We start from the raw sequence: 19,897 nt of genomic DNA on the forward strand, positions 1-19,897 counted from the left end.
AAGTTCAGTTGGCTTGACTCGAAATGGTTCCCATTAACTTTGAGGACAACAATTCTGACATTAGTCCTGATGCAACAAACATAGCCTGGAGATCAAGTTAGCACTGCTGAACTGGTAAATACGCTTGCATAGGCTAAGACGCTGAAGCATTCTGTAAAGGGCAGAGTGGGCTATTCGTTGGCAGATAGTCAAAACACGATCTGATGAAACAGGTGTGTCGGGGGTGTGCCGTAATACTTCACTTCTATTGGCTGCCAGACAAGATTGAGCTATCCTGCCAGTTGTGTGGTGTATAGCGTCGTCGTTGTTGTTGTTTTGTGACAGACAGGAAGAAAGGTGGGTCTGACTTATTCAGCTAATAAGTTGATCAGGCAAAGCATATGTTTAACTTGCACATTATATTAGTCACTTAGTTACCTGGCTGCATTGCTTTGAGGTAATGACCTGCAATCTTGTGCTGAACTCGTCTGTGGAGTTCATTTTGATAATCACCGCCGTCGCTAGCCGCCATCTTAAAACATTCCTTGAATGACGGCTGAGAATTTTAACCAATGGAATCAAGTGAAAATTGACGTTTCTCACACCACTTGTGACCTAGTTTTAGGTCGCACGTTGAGGCAGGATTGTGACGTGAAAAGCTGAGGGCAGAAAATAGAGGTCAGTTATGTTTCAAGGATTCTCGTTTTTATCTGAGAATAATCAGCAATGTGCATATAGGCCATATTTTGATACTGAATCCGTATATTGATACATCTCTGTCGACAACCACTTTTATACTTTTGTCAATGGCCTGCGATCAAGTGTTAATCTCACGATTAAGAGACACCCAGCATGTAGGTAGTCTACAGCAAGCACAGTTGCCAACGAAATATAGTTATGAAAATGTTATATAATATCTAGTATGGCTGAATAATTATTACATCATATCCAGACCTAAAAGTTTATTCAAAGGAGTCTGGAGTTTACTCACAATATTTTACAACATCTCGAAGTACATGTATGAGTTTCAGAATTATTTCTGGTAGAACCAGCTGTGGTGTTCATTGTATTACTACAACATCTGCCATTTACATGTAATTAGTAAAGGTAAGATTTATGATGAATAAGCTGACAGTTTCAGTTATTAGTTTGCATGTTCATTTTCAGACTAGGTGGGATATATCTGAGGCTATTATGTATAGGTCTGCATACACCTTAGCATAAGCAAATATATAGTGTATCATTCTCTGATAAAATCAAGTAAAGTGTGTGTTGGCTGGGGGTGCTTTGTTGGGGGCCGGGGTATGGCCACAGGGTTACGGTGCTTGCAAGTCAGTATAGGTCGCCCTGTATGGCCGGGTTCAATTTTATTGGATAAGGACATTTTCAAGATTTACGCCGAAATATGTCAGGTATCAATATGAACACTTCACCAGTAACATGCCATCGAGTTGCTACTCTGGCCCCTGTGGTTTCCTTCACCCATAAAACTCTCTGCAAACGTCAGATGCTTGTAAGTGAAAACTTGTTGAGTACTGTACAGTATGCTGTAAACAACAACCAAATGTAAATTGTTTGATTGAATGATTTTTTTATATACGAAAAACCATATATATCATACAGAGGTGTTTCGATATAGGACAGTATTGGCGGGAATAAAGCTCCACACAGCTTGCTATATCCCAACGTTGTTATTAACTTATAATGATGACAGTAATTGCTAATCATATAGTGCAAATGATCCATATGTGGTAGTGAGCCAACTCTACATAAATAACATCTGTTGCAGGAGATCAGATTTTAGGTTTGTTATAAACATGTAGAAGTCTGACTCCTGGTTTGTGTTAATAATATTATTCCATGAATAACTATTAAGAATAGAGTAGGATGCCCTGTTTTGATATATTTACATATCATATGTATAAATAGTCCTAATATGAAAAAATTAGGTGGTCTCTGATTATATGACATTTAGAACAATTGAAATCTGCATGTATCAAGAAAATAATCACTAAAATTATAGGTGGTGACCGATGTCGTAGCTGAGTTTTAGAGGTTGTAGGCTATACAGTGTGCCACACTCATTAAAATAACACTTTTTCATTTTCACATCAAACACATCTCGTCTGATGTCTGCAAAGAAGGAGGGATATGATGATAATGGGAGTGGTTGTGTCATGGAAAAGATTGGACATGATAGTAGTGTAGAAATGGCGACTCAGTTTCGCAGCTTAAGACTGTGGTATTTAAGTATGACTGGAGAACGCACTAATTGTGAGCAGCGTCTTACTCCATTTCATTTCAATTCTGGATGAAATTTATAGCAGTAGAGAGATTCTTCAGTGAGTGGTTATATTGACTCAGAGACCTTGAAGGTTGAGACTCATCATGAGGTTATAGTCAGAACTACAAGAGCACAGCCCTGACATGTAGATGTACCTCATCGTGTACAGCAGGCACAAGGTGGAACATTGTCATGGGTTGATAATGTACATGTAACATTTTGTGTATATGTAGGTTTGTGTATATGTTATCACACTACTTTCTGTAGATTGTGTTCAGGGGAGATAACTATAGTCAGTCAGCAGGTGGCAGGCTCTCAGTCAGGGTGACAGCTGGTGACTTTATTTGATAGCTTACAGGTACAGGTGTATAGGTGGGTCACACACGTGCTTGTATGAAGGAAAATGTATTAAGATGAAAACATGTACTAGGAGCTGTACAGATGCTTGTTTCATCATCAGACAACTAACAACGTTACCTGTGTATTACTGAATGATGACACCTATATCTAGAGAAAGAACACATTATGTCTTATAGTTAATATTTATTTTTTTACTTGATTGGTGTTTTATGCTGTACTCAAGAATATTTCACTGATATGATGGCAGCCACATTATGGTGGGAGGAAACTAAGGAGAGCCTGGGGGAATCCACGACCATCTGCAGGTTGCTGATAGACCTTCCCATGCATGGCCAGAGAGGAAGCCAGCATAATCTGGATATAGCCTATGTAGTGAAGTTACAAAATGAAAAAGATGTTGCGATGAACATGTGTTCTAATCATTTTTCATGATGACATACTTTTTGTGACATATTTTTTAACTGTTCTTCAATTAAAGTACAACAAATTTGTCTAACAATGAATGTGAGCCCATAGTGCTATGGGCCACTAAGTGGCTATTTACTTTGCCATTGTGGAGTGATGTGATCTTTCTGTTGTAACTGCATGGAGAAAATGTATCCTGGTCATATGAGTGTATAAATATCCTTATTTGGTTTGCTCTCATTCTTTACTTACAGTAAACGGTCCAGGAAATAATCAGGGAATATGGCGTCTTCTCAGCGTATTAATCTTGATCAACCTCGTTATGATCAGGGGACATTTGAAGGCCGTGCCAAACATTTCTTCATCACAACTAACCCTCTGAACCTGTTTGTGTCTGGATCAAAGCTGGATGAGGCCAAGTCCATAGTGGAGCGTTACAGGTGGGTCTGACACCATAAGCCCATAGTGGAGAGTTACAGATGGGTCTGACACCATTAGTCCACAGTGGAGTGTTACAGGTGGGTCTGACATCACAAATCCATAGTAGAGCATTACAGGTGGGTCTGACACCATATGTCGATAGTGGAGCGTTACAGGTGGGTCTGACAGCACAAATCCATAGTGGAGCATTACAGGTGGGTCTGACACCACAAGTCCATAGTGGAGCGTTACAGGTGAGTCTGACACCACAAGTCCATAGTAGAGCATTACAGGTGGGTCTGACATCACAAATCCATTGTGGAGCATTACAGGTGGGTCTGACTCCATATGTCCATAGTGGAGCGTTACAGGTGGGTCCGACACCACAGATCCATAGTGGAGCGTTACAGGTGGGTCTGACACCATCAGTCCATAGTGGAGTGTTACAGGTGGGTATAACACCACAAATCCATTGTGGAGCGTTACAAGTGGGTCTGACACCATAAGTCCATAGTGGAGCGTTACAGGTGGGTCTGACACCACAAATCCATAGTGGAGCGTTACAGGTAGGTCTGACACCACAAGTCCATAGTGGAGCGTTACAGGTGAGTCTGACGCCACAAGTCCATTGTGGAGCGTTACAGGTGGGTCTGACACCATAAGTCCATTGTGGAGCGTTACAGGTGGGTCTGACACCACAAATCCATAGTGGAGCATTACAGATGGGTCTGACACCACAAGTCCATAGTGGAGCATTGCAGGTGGGTGTGACACCACAAGTCCATAGTGGAGCATTACAGGTGGGTCTGACATCACAAATCCATTGTGGAGCATTACAGGTGGGTCTGACACCATAAGTCCATAGTGGAGCGTTACAGGTGGGTCTGACACCACAAATCCATAGTGGAGCGTTACAGGTGGGTCTGACACCATAAGTCCATAGTGGAAGATTACAGGTGGGCCTGACACCACAAATCCATATTGGAGTGTTACAGGTGGGTCTGACACACAAGTCCATAGTGGAGTGTTACAGGTGGGTCTAATGCCACAAGTCAATAGTGGAGAGTTACAGGTGGGTCTGACACCACTGGTCAATAGTAGAGCGTTACAGGTGGGTCTGACACTAAATGTTTATATTAGAGTGTTACAGGTGGGTAGGGTTAGGACACCAGAAGTCAATAGTGGGGCATTACAGGTGTGTCTGACACCACAAGTTGTAGTGGAGAATTACAGGTAGGTCTGACACCACAAGTTCATAATGGACTGTTACAGGTGGATATAACACCATAGTGCATAGTGGATCGAGTGTTACATGTGGGTCTGACACCATAAGCCTGTAGTGGAGAATTACAGATAGGTCTGATACCACAAGCCCATAGTGGAGTGTTACAGGTGGATATAACACCATAGTGCATAGTGGATGGAGCGTTACATGTGGGTCTGACACCATAAGCCTGTAGTGGAGAGTTACAGATGAGTCTGACACCACAAGTCCATAGTGGAGCATTACAGGTGGGTCTGACACCATCAGTCCATAGTGGAGCGTTACAGGTGGGTCTGACACCACAAATCCATTGTGGAGCGTTACAAGTGGGTCTGACACCATAAGTCCATAGTGGAGCGTTACAGGTGGGTCTGACACCACAAATCCATAGTGGAGCGTTACAGGTAGGTCTGACACCACAAGTCCATAGTGGAGCGTTACAGGTGAGTCTGAGGCCACAAGTCCATTGTGGAGCGTTACAGGTGGGTCTGACACCATAAGTTCATAGTGGAGTGTTACATGTGGGTCTGACACCACAAGTCCATAGTGGAGCGTTACAGGTGTGTCTGACACCACAAGCCCATAGTGGAGTGTTACAGATGGGTCTGACACCATTAGTCCATAGTGGAGTGTTACAGGTGGGTCTGACATCACAAATCCATTGTGGAGCATCACAGGTGGGTCTGACACCACTGGTCAATAGTAGAGCATTACAGGTGGGTCTGACACTAAATGTTTATATTAGAGTGTTACAGGTGGGTAGGGGTAGGACACCAGAAGTCAATAGTGGGGCATTACAGGTGTGTCTGACACCACAAGTTGTAGTGGAGAATTACAGGTAGGTCTGACACCACAAGTTCATAATGGACTGTTACAGGTGGATATAACACCATAGTGCATAGTGGATCAAGTGTTACATGCGGGTCTGACACCATAAGTCTGTAGTGGAGAATTACAGGTAGGTCTGATACCACAAGCCCATAGTGGAGTGTTACAGGTGGATATAACACCATAGTGCATAGTGGATGGAGCGTTACATGTGGGTCTGACACCATAAGCCTGTAGTGGAGAGTTACAGATGAGTCTGACACCACAAGTCCATAGTGGAGTGTTACAGATGGGTCTGACACCATTAGTCCATAATAAAGCATTGCAGGTGGGTCTGACACCACAAATCCATAGTGGAGCATTACAGGTGGGTCTGACACCACAAATCCATAGTGGAGCATTACAGGTGGGTCTGACACCACAAGTCCATAGTGGAGCGTTACAGGTGAGTCTGACACCACAAGTCCATAGTGGAGAGTTACAGATGGGTCTGACACCATTAGTCCATAGTGGAGCATTACAGGTGGGTCTGACATCACAAATCCATTGTGGAGCATTACAGGTGGGCCTGACTCCATATGTCGATAGTGGAGCGTTGCAGGTGGGTCTGACACCACAAATCCATAGTGGAGCATTACAGGTGGGTCTGACACCACAAATCCATAGTGGAACATTACAGGTGGGTCTGACACCACAAGTCCATAGTGGAGTGTTACATGTGGGTCTGACGCCATAAGTCCATAGTGGAGAGTTACAGGTGGGTCTGACACCATAAGTCTATAGTGAAGTGTTACAGGTGGGTCTGACACCATAAGTCCATAGTGGAGCATTACAGGTGGGTCTGACACCACAAATCCATAGTGGAGCGTTACAGGTGGGCCAGATACCACAAGTCCATAGTGGAGTGTTACAGGTGGGTCTGACACCACAAGTCCATAGTGGAGCGTTACAGGTGGGTCTGACACCGTATGTCTATTGTGGAGCATTACAGGTGGGTCTGACACCACAAATCCATAGTGGAGCATTACAGGTGGGTCTGACACCATATGTCCATAGTGGAGCATTACAGGTGGGTCCGACACCACAAATCCATATTGGAGCATTACAGGTTGGCCTGACACCATAAGTCCATAGTGAAGCATTACAGGGTCTGACACCACAAATCCATATTGGAGTGTTACAGGTGGATCTAATGTCACAAGTCAGTATTGGAGAGTTACAGGTGGGTCTGACACACAAGTCCATTGTGGAGTGTTACAGGTGGGTCTAATGCCACAAGTCAATAGTGGAGAGTTACAGGTGGGTCTGACACCACTGATCAATAGTAGAGCGTTACAGGTAGGTCCTGACACTAAATGTTTATATTGGAGTGTTACAGGTGGGCAGGGGTAGGACACCAGAAGTCAACAGTAGGGCATTACAGGTGTGTCTGACACCACAAGTCTGTAGTGGAGAATTACAGGTAGGTCTGACACCACAAGTTCATGATGGACTGTTACAGGTGGATATAACACCATAGTGCATAGTGGATCGAGTGTTACATGCGGGTCTGACACCATAAGTTTGTAGTGGAGAATTACAGGTAGATCTGACACTATAAGTTCATAATGGACTGTTATGGGTGGATACAACACCATGGTGCATAGTGGATCGAGTGTTTTATGTGGGTCTGACACCATAAGTCTGTAGTGGAGAATTACAGGAGGGTGTGACACCACAAGTCCAGGGTGGAGCATTACAGGGTACAATGCCCACATACTGTAAGTGAAGTACAAGTGTTAAGTATGATGTATTTGAAGTTGTGTGTAATATGTAGACCTTTACCTATTACATTTTACTGTTGCATTACTTTTCTAAATAAGTTTGTGGTGGCAAAGTACCTGTATGTGGTATCTGTTCTGTAACTGCTTGATGTTTTGTGTATTATAGAGCTGGAGAGAAGCTGTCACACCTGACAGATGACGAGATCTGGAGAGCTAAACACCTGTACGACTCGGCATTTCATCCTGACACTAAGGAGAAGATGTTTCTGATTGGTCGGATGTCTGCTCAGGTTCCCATGAATATGACCATCACAGGCTGTATGATGACCTTCTACAAGTGGGTGCAAATCTCCATCAACATTGTCATTGAAAAATTTAAAAATTATTAAAAAAGGAACTCACTTGCTTCGATGGTAAAGCTTGGTTGTTTATTTTTGGACGTTCTGGTTTCCTCCACCCATAAACCTAACTGCTGTCAAATACATGCAGCTGAAATGTTCCTGAGTACAGCATTAAACAACAACATGCAGCTGAAATGTTCCTGAGTACAGCATTAAACAACAACATGCAGCTGAAATGTTCCTGAGTACAGCATTAAACAACAGCATGCAGCTGAAATGTTCCTGAGTACAGCATTAAACAACAACATGCAGCTGAAATGTTCCTGAGTACAGCATTAAACAACAATCAATCATTGTATAAAGTAGAATACTGCATGTCAAATAGATCTGTGATTTGGGGTACAATGGTATCATTACTTTTCCTGACATGGGAAGGTCTGACTGCAATCTGTGGATGGCGATGGGTTTCCCTTTGGCTCTGTGTGGTTTCCTCTCACCGTAATGCTGGCTGTCAGCATATTATTGGGTATAGCGTAAAACACCAACCAAATAAATCTATTTTTTCCCCATGAGTATATACACATGTATTCAACGGGAAAATGCCAGGTAAGTATATTCGCAGCAAAGTCAAAATATGAAGGTTCAAACTTCAGTAATCAGTGTGCATTTTTGGTTCTGATAGAATGCGCAGTAATTTGATTGATGTTTACAGTATGACTCCTCAGACTCTGTGTTTGTTTACAGAACTACCCCTCAGGTTATATTCTGGCAATGGATAAACCAGTCATTCAATGCTGTTGTCAACTACACCAACAGAAGTGGCGACTCGCCTATACCTGTGAGGTAAGCAACACCTCGCTGTAAGTCTCATTAGAGTTCTGCAATAAAACAATGACGGCAGTACTTATCAATCTGGCTCCCAAACAGAAAGAAATGTTTATATACAAATGTGACATGTTTTGCTATATTTTCAGTCTCCTGTCTACATTGAGTACATGTAGCTGTGGTGCGCTACTCTGTAAACGTACCAAAACATTTTCGGTTGCTCACAGTTCCTGTTCCTCAAGTTTTGTGTGTGTTAGCAGGATTTGCGTCATGTACATATTTTGTGTTTACGAGGTTGAAAATCAGTGTGTGAAATTTTGTTTTGGAAATCAAATTTTACGAAGAGAAAATTTACATCCATGCAAGTTTTTTTACAAGTGAGTTGATAAATGAGGGTACTCCTTAAAAGAAATGGGCTATGTGTGTAACAAGTGGATGTGGTCTGGGCATTCTTTTCAAACAATCCCTGAGAAAGTATTAAATATGTGATAAAAATAAAAAAGGAACTCCTATTTTTCACAAGTATGGAATATTCATGTAGATAATGTAGCTGGCCATGTGCTGTGTTGTTTCCATGTGTCATATATTACTTGGGTGCTGTATGTTGTCATATTCTTGCCCGTGTTTGGAATTCTGTTGATATTGTTCTTCTGACAGACAGCTGGGAATGTCGTATGTTTTGGCTACGAGTGGAGCTGTGGGCACAGCCCTGGGTATAAACAGTATGATTAAGGTGAGCTTCAAAATACATACATGTAATAGTCACCTGTAACTTAACGAGGAACGTATGCCAGATGGGTCTGTCATGTCTGCTGTGAATTTGTATTATTGAGTTCAGATGAAATAATTGTATTATTGTGTACACGTTAAATTTTATCCTCAACTATACAATACAACATTTATTGTTGTTTTTTGGACAGAATAAAATAAGTCCATGAAAATTAATATTTTAACTAAAAACTCTGAAGTACAAAATAGTTGTAATAAATAATTTTGTTTCGATTTCACAAAACTTTAATAATAAGAACAAATATGGCTACTATATGTTGTCTAGTCAGAGTCTGTCAGTGTCTAATGAGGAAGCCTATAGTGATATTTGCCTTTACTTGTGTTTTCAGAAATTCCCCCCAATTTTAGCTAGATTTGTCCCTTTCACTGCTGTAGCTGCTGCAAATTGTATCAATATTCCATTCATGAGGAGCAGGTAAGAAATACTAAGTACTTGTAGAAGAATGGCAAGTAGTGGAAAATAAAAATGAATATAAAGTCAAAATTAAGTACGGTTTATGAAACAGATAACCATGGTCATGTTAGTAATATTCTGTTTGTTTGAAATACATGTATATATTTAAGTTGACTACTTCCATTTCATTTTTCTCACGTTTTAACTACAGAGAACTGACTGAAGGCATTCCAGTATTTGATGAAAATGGTAACAGATTAGGAAATTCTACAAAAGCTGCCTCCAAAGCTATTGGTCAGGTTGTGTTTTCACGTATTGCCATGGCAACACCAGGAATGAGTAAGTTACATTTGTTATTATCTGCATGAGTTAGCCTCTAAACCTGGTATTAACTGGAGAATCTTGGAGAGATTAATGAAGGTTGTAAAACTGAACAAACTTTAATACAGTGGCACTTTTTTGCGATGACAGTTTAAAGTCTCAAAAATGTTTTTGTGGCTTTGTGTCATAGCTCATAATGTTTTTGTTCTTCTTTACCCCCGCCCCCAAAATACATATAAAATTAAAATTCAGATATTGCTGGCCAAACATCAGTTATAAATTAAACTTACAGCTGTTGTCCAACAGCTTTGCCAGGGTCCAAGCTACTGGTCTTTTACCACCTCTGGTAGCCTTATGACTACAAAGGTCATGATAACAGGAAAAAACACGAAAAAAATGGAAAAGAATGTACGGATTTGAACCCAAGACTGCCTTATTTACAATTGGCCAAGTAGTGAAGACTAGTGTAGTCTTCTGCTGATAGCCATGGACAAAAGACAGAAAGAATACATGGTTGCAGAGTTGATGCCTGTTCCTTGCATTGTTTCATGCAGTCTAGCCGGAAGCTCACATGTTAGTTACAAAGGACGGTTTGTCAAATTTTTGTTGGTTTTTTGGTCATAACAGGAAGGCAACACAAAGTACAGAAATAATTCTTGCAGATTTGTAATTGTGACATCTAAGGTCACTAGGTGGTGTGTTTGTTTTTAAGCAGTTTTAAAAATTGATCTACTTTTGAGCCAAGTTCATAGGTTAGTTTTTGGCATTATTTGCATATCAAACTAAAAGATTTTTACAATATGGGTAGGGTGATGCGCCTAAAAACTGTAAACAAAAAGTTTATCTTTCTCGATAGGTTTAGCTGTTTTGGAGACGAAATTTTTAGCTTATCAATAAAATTCAAAATGGCTGTGATTTAATTCATGCGAATCATGGGACTCCTAAAAGAGCACAAAACGTCAAAACTTGCTTTGTGCGTTCCTCATTACGACTTGGTTTTTCTACCTTTACCGGTTTTCGAGATAGTGCAATAGTACCAGTTGTCTGAGAGTAATAATAATAATAATAATCCGAGTGATTTCAAGAGGTGTCGTGCAAGGGTACTAGAGTGGACCAATGACACGCACAAAATAACAAAACTACCTACAACGACCATGCGTACCAAAGTTTGTGTCAGAGATCAAAAAAGTTTCAGTAAATTAATCATTTAAAATATCATGGCCTTTTGCCCTTTGACTTTGGAACATCATAATAGTTATGGTTGTAATGCTTCTGTTGATCAGTTTGTTCACGCACATTGTTTAAACAATGTACATATTCTGTACACAAAATCCATGTAAGTGGCACGAATGAAAAGATTTAAGTGAAAGGAACATGAGTGAGCGTGTTTGAAAACAGCAGTTGTGCAAATGTTAATGGCTTTCATTTAACTTTTCATATTCAGAGTAATGAAATTTACCATGATTAACACTACAATAGATCATAACAGCAGTCTTACACATACATGTCAGTTTCATGGTGTCAGTGGTGGATCCTGGCTCGAACACACAGCATGAAATGGTTTATTCTGAAAATTTCATTAGAAATTTTGAACTTTTTCAGCTTCTCTCACTTCCTGTTTTTGCCGTGTTCTGGTTGTCAGTCATCAGCACCATGAAGGCATTAAGATCTTCTTACATGAAGTTCCTGAGAGATCTATTTATTTATGTATTTATTTGATGGGTGTTTTACGCCAGACTTAAGAATATTTCACTCATAAGACAGCAGCCAGCATTATGGTGGGAGAAAGGCAGGCAGAGCCCAGGAGAAACCATCGGCCATCTGCAGGTTGCTGACAGACCTTCCCACTTCCCATGGCCGGAGAGGAAGCCAGATGAGCTGGACTTGAACTCACAGAGACAGCATTGGGGGAGGTTCCTGAGTGATTGAGGAGGACCCCTTCTGAGAAATGATTTGCTGTCCACCAGTATGTCACTGTAGCTGGCCTTCAAATGAGGATATCTGCTCCACATGTGAGGAAGTTTGTTTCACATGAGAAACTTTGTCTGTTCCTTGCCAAATGGACATGGTTTACTTCACCTATAAAACTGACCATGGCTGTTCTTGTTATGGTGTTAAACACCAGTAATTCTGACCTGTCCGTTTTGTTCTGTTATGGTCCGTGGGCAGGGCTCACATGGTGCCTTGAAAAGCCTGGAATTTGAAAGTAAATTCTTCAACACCCAAAAAGCCTGGAAAATCAGGCTTTTCTTTACACTAAGTAGCCTAGATGAATGTTGGGCTTCACAAAGCATGGGAATTTGAAGTCCAGGTTATAAGTTGACTACAGATGAACCTTGTTCCTTTTGTCTATTATCCAGGTTACAAGTTAACAATAGATGGGTTCTCTTCCTCTTGTCTACTATCCAGGTTACAAGTTGACTACAGATGGGTTTTCTTCCTTGTGTCTACTATCCAGGTTACAAGTTAACTACAGATGGATTTTATTCCTTGTGTCTACTATCCAGGTTAAAAGTTAACAATAGATGGACTTTCTTCCCTTTGTTTACTATCCAGGTTACAAGTTGACAACAGATGGGTTTTATTCCTTGTGTCTACTATCCAGGTTACAAGTTAACAACAGATGGACCTTCTTCCTTTTGTCTACTATCCAGGTTACAAGTTAACAATAGATGGACCTTCTTTCCTTTGTCTACTATCCAGGTTACAAGTTAACAATAGATGGACCTTCTTCCTTGTGTCTACTGTCCAGGTTACAAGTTAACAATAGATGGACCTTCTTTCCTTTGTCTACTATCCAGGTTGCAAGTTAACAATAGATGGACCTTCTTTCCTTTGTCTACTGTCCAGGTTACAAGTTAACAACAGATGGACCTTCTTTCCTTGTGTCTACTTTCCAGGTTATAAGTTGACAATAGATGGGTCTTCTTCCTTTTGTCTACTATCCAGGTTACAAGTTAACAACAGATGGGTCTTCTTCCTTGTGTCTACTGTCCAGGTTACAAGTTAACAACAGATGGACCTTCTTCCTTGTGTCTACTATCCAGGTTACAAGTTAACAACGGATAGATGGACCTTTTTTCCTTGTGTCTACTTTCCAGGTTACAAGTTGACAATAGATGGGTCTTCTTCCTTGTGTCTACTGTCCAGGTTACAAGTTAACAATAGATGAACCTTCTTCCTTGTGTCTACTTTCCAGGTTACAAGTTGACAATAGATGGGTTTTCTTCCTTGTGTCTACTGTCCAGGTTACAAGTTAACAATAGATGGACCTTCTTTCCTTTGTCTACTATCCAGGTTACAAGTTGACAATAGATGGGCCTTTTTCCTTTTCTCTACTGTCTAGGTTACAAGCTGACAATAGATGGACCTTCTTCCTTGTGTGTACTATCCAGGTTACAAGTTAACAACAGATGGGTCTTCTTCCTTTAATATTCATGCTTCTTTCCTTTCTTCCAGTGATTCCTCCTATAATAATGCAGAGTTTGGAGAAGAAATCTTTCTTGATGGTGAGTTATGAAGTTATGAATGGGAATTCATTCATACTGTAAAGTTGTATATCTGACAAATCTTTTGGAAAATGACTTGTCTAGTTTGTAAAACTGTAAAGTGATGTGCATTGTAAACATTTTGTGAAAGGGGCCAAGTACTCTTTCCGTCTGCCCTGGCTTCTCTTCTTGGCTCTTCCCTGCCATCTCTGCATGACTTTTCCCTTCCTTCTCCGCTTGACTTTTCCCTGCCTTCTTCGCTTGACTTTTCCTTGCCTGCTCTGCTTGACTTTTCCCTGCCTACTTCGCTTGACTTCGCAGTGGCTTGTGCGCTTAACTTTGCCATGTCTTCCATGCTTGACTTTTCCCTGATGTCTCCACCCAAAATAGCTGGAGGATCGCTGTGACAAAAGTAAACTAATCTTGGGTTTGGTTTACTTCACCTTGAAGTGTTTCATGTCTGATTTCTTCAGAAATACCCATGGATGAATGCTCCAATTCAAGTTGGCCTTGTGGGACTTTTGTAAGTATGAGCAATTTTGTCCTTCCTTCTGTAATGTAGTAAATAATGCTATACTAACATTGTTATTATTAGAATTGTTATAACCATGATCATGTTTGTTAGTTTCATGTAGGGCTTCTGTAATGTAGTAAATAATGCTGTACTAACATTGTTATTATTAGAATTGTTATAACCAGTTGTTCTTTTTTTTTAACTTCCTTCAGATGGAATACAGTATGCTATGGTCCTGACTTTCAATTCACAGAACAATGATCTCCTTGGTAATCATACTTTGTAATCAATTCTATCACTTATATGTGTATTTTTTCAGCCTGGTTTTCGCCACGCCCTTGTGCTGTGCACTTTTCCCTCAGAAAAGGTAAGTTTTTGATAACTTTCCCTCAGAAAAGGTGAGTTTTTGATAACTTTCCCTCAGAAAAGGTGAGTTGTTGACAAATTTTCCCTCAGAAAAGGTGAGTTTTTGATGAACTTTCATGTTGGTTTGATCAGATTTGTTGATTATTGTGGTTTGTTATTGCAGCCATATTTTATAGCTAAGATTTGTCATAGCATTTTTAGTTCATAAAATGTGAAACCAACTCTTGTATATGTAGTACATGTGTGTGAGGTAAGAAATAATGTGAAAAAAATATTGTTATAAATTGTAAGATATTTGTTGAATAAGTATACATTGAAAAACAGTGACAAGTAGCTGACATTAGGTTCTCTGATATGAGGTGAAGTTTGTTTTATGAGTTTGACAACCATTTCAACTTTCAGCTCAATCTCAGTGTCACATTTGGAACCAGAAATTCGGGAGAAAATTCAAGCTCTTCCCAACTCGCCATTGACTGTCTACTTCAACAAAGGCTTGTAGGAGACCACCCTAGGACTAACAGAGATTCCCATCTACATGAATATGCACAGAGCAAGAGTTATTCATCCTTTATGTTACTCAGCATTTTTCTTCCTTTGATTGTTACCTGGTTGCTTTGCTTCCCCAAAACACTCAGGCATTACAGAGACAATAGATGCAATTTTTCATTCATGACTTCTTAGTATATAGTACAAAAATTCTAATACTGGTTCGTATGTACAAGGTTATTGAAGGTGATTTTTAATTTTGAATCAATCTGTAATCTCTTGTGGCAATGTAACTTATATTTCATCTTTATTTATTAATACATTTCTAAACACATGCGGAGAATTTCTTAAGTTGAGATATTGTCATGAAACCTTTTGAGGCAATTTTAGTATTACAGTAGTACTAATATTTTTATCTTATTAAGATATATTTTTATTTTATTAAGATCTGATAAAGATTATTCTTGTCCTGTTGAACGAATAAGTAGATGGTAACTGTTCACTTTTTCCAGTTTCGGTTGTTAATTTTTGTTTTTCTGAACCTGGGGCCAGTCTTACGCACTTTCGTAACATGTGTCTGGTACAGTATCCCTAATGGCACACAGCGAACAGGGCCTTAGCAAGGAAGGGTTCTAGGGTTCAGACATCACCATTCACGCAAAGTTCCACCTTAATTCAGAAAGTTTTAGGCTTTGATTGGTCCATAAAGCGACCCCCCCCCCCTTCTCTCCCCTTTAGAAAGCTACAGGTGTGATGAAGACATACAGGTATGTTATCATGGTACATACACTGGATACAGCATTGTACCTTGTAAATCTTGCTCCAGACCCATTTTTGTGTTATTTATAGCAGTTTGATGCGTGTCAAATATTAGTATGTTTGAATCAGTGTGTATAAAGTGTAAAGATATAAACTCACTTTTATTGTTACACATCACACTTCAATATTGTTATGCAGGTTTGTCAACCTCCCATAAACCTAGTGCTTACCATATTTAAAACTGGTCATTTTTCTTTCCATTGTTTTTTTTTTCAGCAAGACCATATATCCCAGAAAAGGCGAAAAGATATATAGCCGATACCTTTCTAGACAACATCAGATATTGTTAATTACCTCTGAAAGTGTCATGCAGCTTCATTGGACTTTTACAGTATCTTTGCAAAGCGGAGATATACAGTGATGTATGTGCACGAGTGCTACTCTGATCAGATTCTGTAATTTGTACATGTATTTGTAGATATGATAGCTGAAGCTTTTTGTGAGCTTATGATGCTCCGTTGTGAGCTTATGGTGCTCTCTTGTGAGCCTATGGTGCTCTCTTGTGAGCTTATGATGCTCCGTTGTGAGCTTATGGTGCTCTCTTGTGAGCCTATGGTTCTCTTTTGTGAGCCTTTGCTGCTCTTGTGAGCTTATGATCTCGTCAGCTTGTATGATGGATCTCTGATGATCTCTATAATGACGTGTAAATATGTACATGTAATATAGTGCATTAATCAGTATTACACCGTTTACCTACTTTACTGCTATCTCGTCTTGCATGAACGTATCTGAATTCTCATACAGACTCACTGTAAATGCTGTATGTATATGATTTCTGCTAGGAAATCCGGCTGAACTGTACTACCAGGAGTAGCAATAAGGTGTACAATGGTATGTATAGCACATGTGCATGTGTCGACGTGTTTATAAAATTTAAGACTGTCTGCTGACCATGAATACGTTGAGCAGATATCTGCCAGGATGTTGTCATTTGTTTGTGTGGTACATAATGTGACCTGTTTGTGCCATGGGCAGTTGCATAGTTTATAGTGCTAGGGGCAAGAAACTAAGCAAAAAATTCTGAGATTTGTGTCTTAATCTTCACTACAAGTACATTCATTGAAATCAGGCTGCACTGTACATGTTGTGTTGGGTCTAGCGTTGTCACAGGTAAAGCAGTGTTCAGGCGATGTGTTTAGTTCTGTTGACTCATCAGATTCAGATAGGACAAGTCTGTTCATGAGCTGCATTCAGCCAGTGTGATTGGTGTGAAAGTGTTTGTCCAATTGTCTATGACTAGTTTGATTCGACACTCTCACCATGTGACCACACCTTTATAATCATAGTGCTTTCTGGTTGTCCATAGCATTGATTTTTATAGTGCTGTCAGGCATTATAAGCAGGGACTGGTTGGAGGCTCTTGTCCCTAGTATTGATGTTTGAAGTGCTGTCAGGCATTATAAGCAGGAACTGGTTGGAGGCTCCCGTCCCTAGCATTGATGTTTGTAGTGCTGTCAGGCATTATTAGTACGGGTAATAATAACTTGCCAGAGTCCGCTAGTCAAGGTATAGTAGAAGATTGAGCATAACTGTGCACAGTTTTACAAAACCTGAATGAGCTGTTAGTTGTGGTAAATCATGTATGCTTGTGTTTGCATAAAGGGAGTTGCTTTTTTCACGAAACCGTATGATTGTGAGTGCAAATAACTAGCCATGCATTTTTAAAATGTTATTCTAATGTATGCCTAGAGAGTCAAATGTCCTGTGTGAGGTGAACTAAAGATAGAGACTGGAAGTGAAAGCAAGTTTATTGTACAGTTGTGTATTCTCTTTTATCAGATATCATTAAATCTATTCTAAATCTTTATGGAATCTGTTGAGTCAGCCTCTGAAATGATCTTAATGCAATGCGTGCTAAAAGTCAGTCACATAAACATGCAGGTGAAAGATGTCAGAGTTGCGAGTCATATTGTGCAGGTTGCATCAAAACTCCTGTTTACTGTTCATGTTCAGCCAATAATCTGACACTGGTATTAGAAGGCATACTGGAGTTCTGTATGTACAACAGGCAGTTGCTTTAAGTGAAAGCCATGATATCAAAAAAGGTTTCATTAACTTAACTGTACACTAGTTAGAAATCTGAAGATCTCTGTATTTTCCATTTTTGTGAATACATGTAAAAAGATATTGCTACATGATTATACCAAGACCAGCCTCATCAGTGGTTCATCTCAACACTTCTCTCCATTACACCATGTGAATAATGAATAAATGGTTAGGGAATTGCGGCATACAACTTTTATCTCCTCATGTCTCTTTTATACATGTAGTTGTCTATATTTTTTGGTTTTGTTTTCTGGGACCGGAGTTTAGAACCCAAGTTTGAATTACAATCCTGGTGACAAGCAAATGTAATCTTCTTTATTGTGTTAAAGTCCGGGGTTCTGAAGAAAATCCATCACGGATGATGGATTGTAGACCACTGCCAAACACCTGTGGGTGAAAACTCAAATTGAGAGCCAAGGCAGTGTATGCATCAGGCCTAATCGGAACGTGAATCCATACCTTTTTGGTCAAAGTCTGAAGATAATCCACTGACATCAGGAATTTAATAGTATTCATGGTAACATGTCCGTGTACATGTCACAGGCTGGAATCCCCAACATCTACAGACTGTCTGCCTGGTACAGGTACACAGTTAGCCAACAGGTGACCAAGAGAGACGGCTTTTACTGTGTGAATATAATCTCCGTTCTACGTATATGTTAATATTCTGGCAGGGTCGGAAACTGGTACTGTGCGTGAATTGGAAAGGAATAGAAACACCTGGGTTACCAGTAATACAAAAGTATTTACTTACAAGAAATAGTATCATCCTATGCTTGACCATGGCATATTACTCTCCCTAATACTTAGCTCAAATTGGCAAATATTTACATTGTGTTACTAACTATACATACAACTGAAGTTGTATTATCACAGACAGATAATTGCTAAACTAATACACCCTTATTACATAAAGAGGTCTATATATATAAGTGGACATAGGTAAGTAACATTGTGTGACTTCAGTGAATTCAGCCAAGAGCAGGACATTCACACCCTGGTTATTCATCAGGACTTGATAACAGAAGCACATAGTTAAACATCAGAAAAAAAGGCAAAGGGATACTGAAAAAACACTCTTGTTTTTATGAAGATTTTATCATTATACAATGAACTTTCAACAAACTTTTAGGATCCTGAAAATGTTACAAAAGGAGGAGGACTCTTTTTGTCACCATGGTGATTGGTTCTGCTGACATGAGAGTGGCTACCTTCCCCGTGGCCACAGAGTAGGAAATGGCAAGAGATGACTGCAATTTACTGTTGTCAGTTAACAAGTCAGTCAGCTGAAACTACATGTATTAATTATAATAGCGAAGAAAAGTGCTTAATGCTGTGAAACTGAGGGGTAATTTCAGGAGCTGATTATTACAACGATGGTCACAACTGGACAAAAAAGCCAGACCTTAAAGAATGATCATTGGTGAAAGCCTACACTGGAAGAAAACACAACTGCTCATTGGACAGAAAGCTCCACCTTGTGACTGCAAATTTAGCAGGACATATAGCCATGTTTCTCTGAAGTCTTTGCTAGTCAGATTACAATGTACACATAAGTACAGACTCACTTCATACATCTAAATGTAGCAGGTGCTCTGTGTACATTTTATGCCTAGACACACAGTGCTGCTGTGTAGATATTATGCCTGGACACACAGTACTGTTGTGTACATTTTATGCCTAGACACACAATACTGCTCTACCTACAAGATCCGGCTTACATGTACCTTACATGAACACCAAATGTATGTACAGTAGACTCAGACATCCACATGCTTGTAGGACCAAGCGATCTCCTAGCTACTGATTATAACATAATAAATTATTTATATTTAAATTCATAATCTTAGCACAGTTCAGCACTTTCATAAATAATACTTGTCCTAACCCAGATTTCATGTACTGACTGTATACTGGGCCTATCTTCCTAACACTGGGTGTATGCAGCAGGGTCTTGTGGAAGCCCTCTCATGCGTACCAAGGCGTGGGCTTTCCCAGGACACTGCGCTGGATTTTCTGTGATAAACATGGACAAAAGATGAAAAGTTAACATGGTCATATGGAGGTAACAATACATACATTCAAACTGAAATGGCTAGATTTTAATTGTATTAAGTATTTTACTATACAAAACGTAAAGCTTAAGAAATCTCATGTTAGAAAGCCATCATGTTGAGAAATTATCATAGGCCTGCAAATGTGAAG

The 19,897-nt window shown here is 39.9% G+C and overlaps 3 protein-coding genes across 4 annotated transcripts in view; 1 reads left to right on the forward strand and 2 right to left on the reverse strand.

Annotated features, from left to right (window-relative positions):
- The window catches only part of LOC135467949 (transmembrane protein 128-like), a 61,184-nt gene extending 60,671 nt beyond the window's left edge, over positions 1-513 (reverse strand). The window contains exon 1 of the mRNA XM_064745894.1: positions 418-513. Coding sequence (XP_064601964.1) covers positions 418-511 — 94 coding nt within the window. The 5' untranslated portion in view covers positions 512-513. The remainder of the gene's footprint in view (positions 1-417) is intronic.
- LOC135467947 (sideroflexin-1-like) lies at positions 318-18,252 on the forward strand. 2 transcript variants are annotated; one of them, XM_064745891.1, is made up of 11 exons: positions 318-336; positions 3,283-3,468; positions 7,470-7,640; positions 8,389-8,487; positions 9,127-9,202; positions 9,588-9,673; positions 9,864-9,991; positions 13,433-13,482; positions 13,935-13,984; positions 14,295-14,342; positions 14,744-18,252. In XM_064745891.1, the coding sequence occupies exons 2-11, from the start codon at positions 3,311-3,313 to the stop codon at positions 14,838-14,840; spliced, it is 963 nt and encodes a 320-aa protein (XP_064601961.1). In that variant the 5' UTR covers positions 318-336; positions 3,283-3,310; the 3' UTR covers positions 14,841-18,252. The 2 variants fall into 2 exon arrangements, with proteins under 2 accessions (XP_064601961.1, XP_064601960.1); XM_064745890.1 differs by lacking the exon at positions 318-336 and adding an exon at positions 611-657.
- Positions 18,249-19,897, reverse strand: part of LOC135467584 (uncharacterized) — a 28,120-nt gene continuing 26,471 nt past the window's right edge. The window contains exon 20 of the mRNA XM_064745357.1: positions 18,249-19,708. Coding sequence (XP_064601427.1) covers positions 19,661-19,708 — 48 coding nt within the window. The 3' untranslated portion in view covers positions 18,249-19,660. The remainder of the gene's footprint in view (positions 19,709-19,897) is intronic.

Source organism: Liolophura sinensis, chromosome 6 (genome assembly GCF_032854445.1).
Source record: "Liolophura sinensis isolate JHLJ2023 chromosome 6, CUHK_Ljap_v2, whole genome shotgun sequence".
In the NCBI taxonomy this organism is placed as follows: Eukaryota; Metazoa; Mollusca; class Polyplacophora; order Chitonida; family Chitonidae; genus Liolophura; species Liolophura sinensis.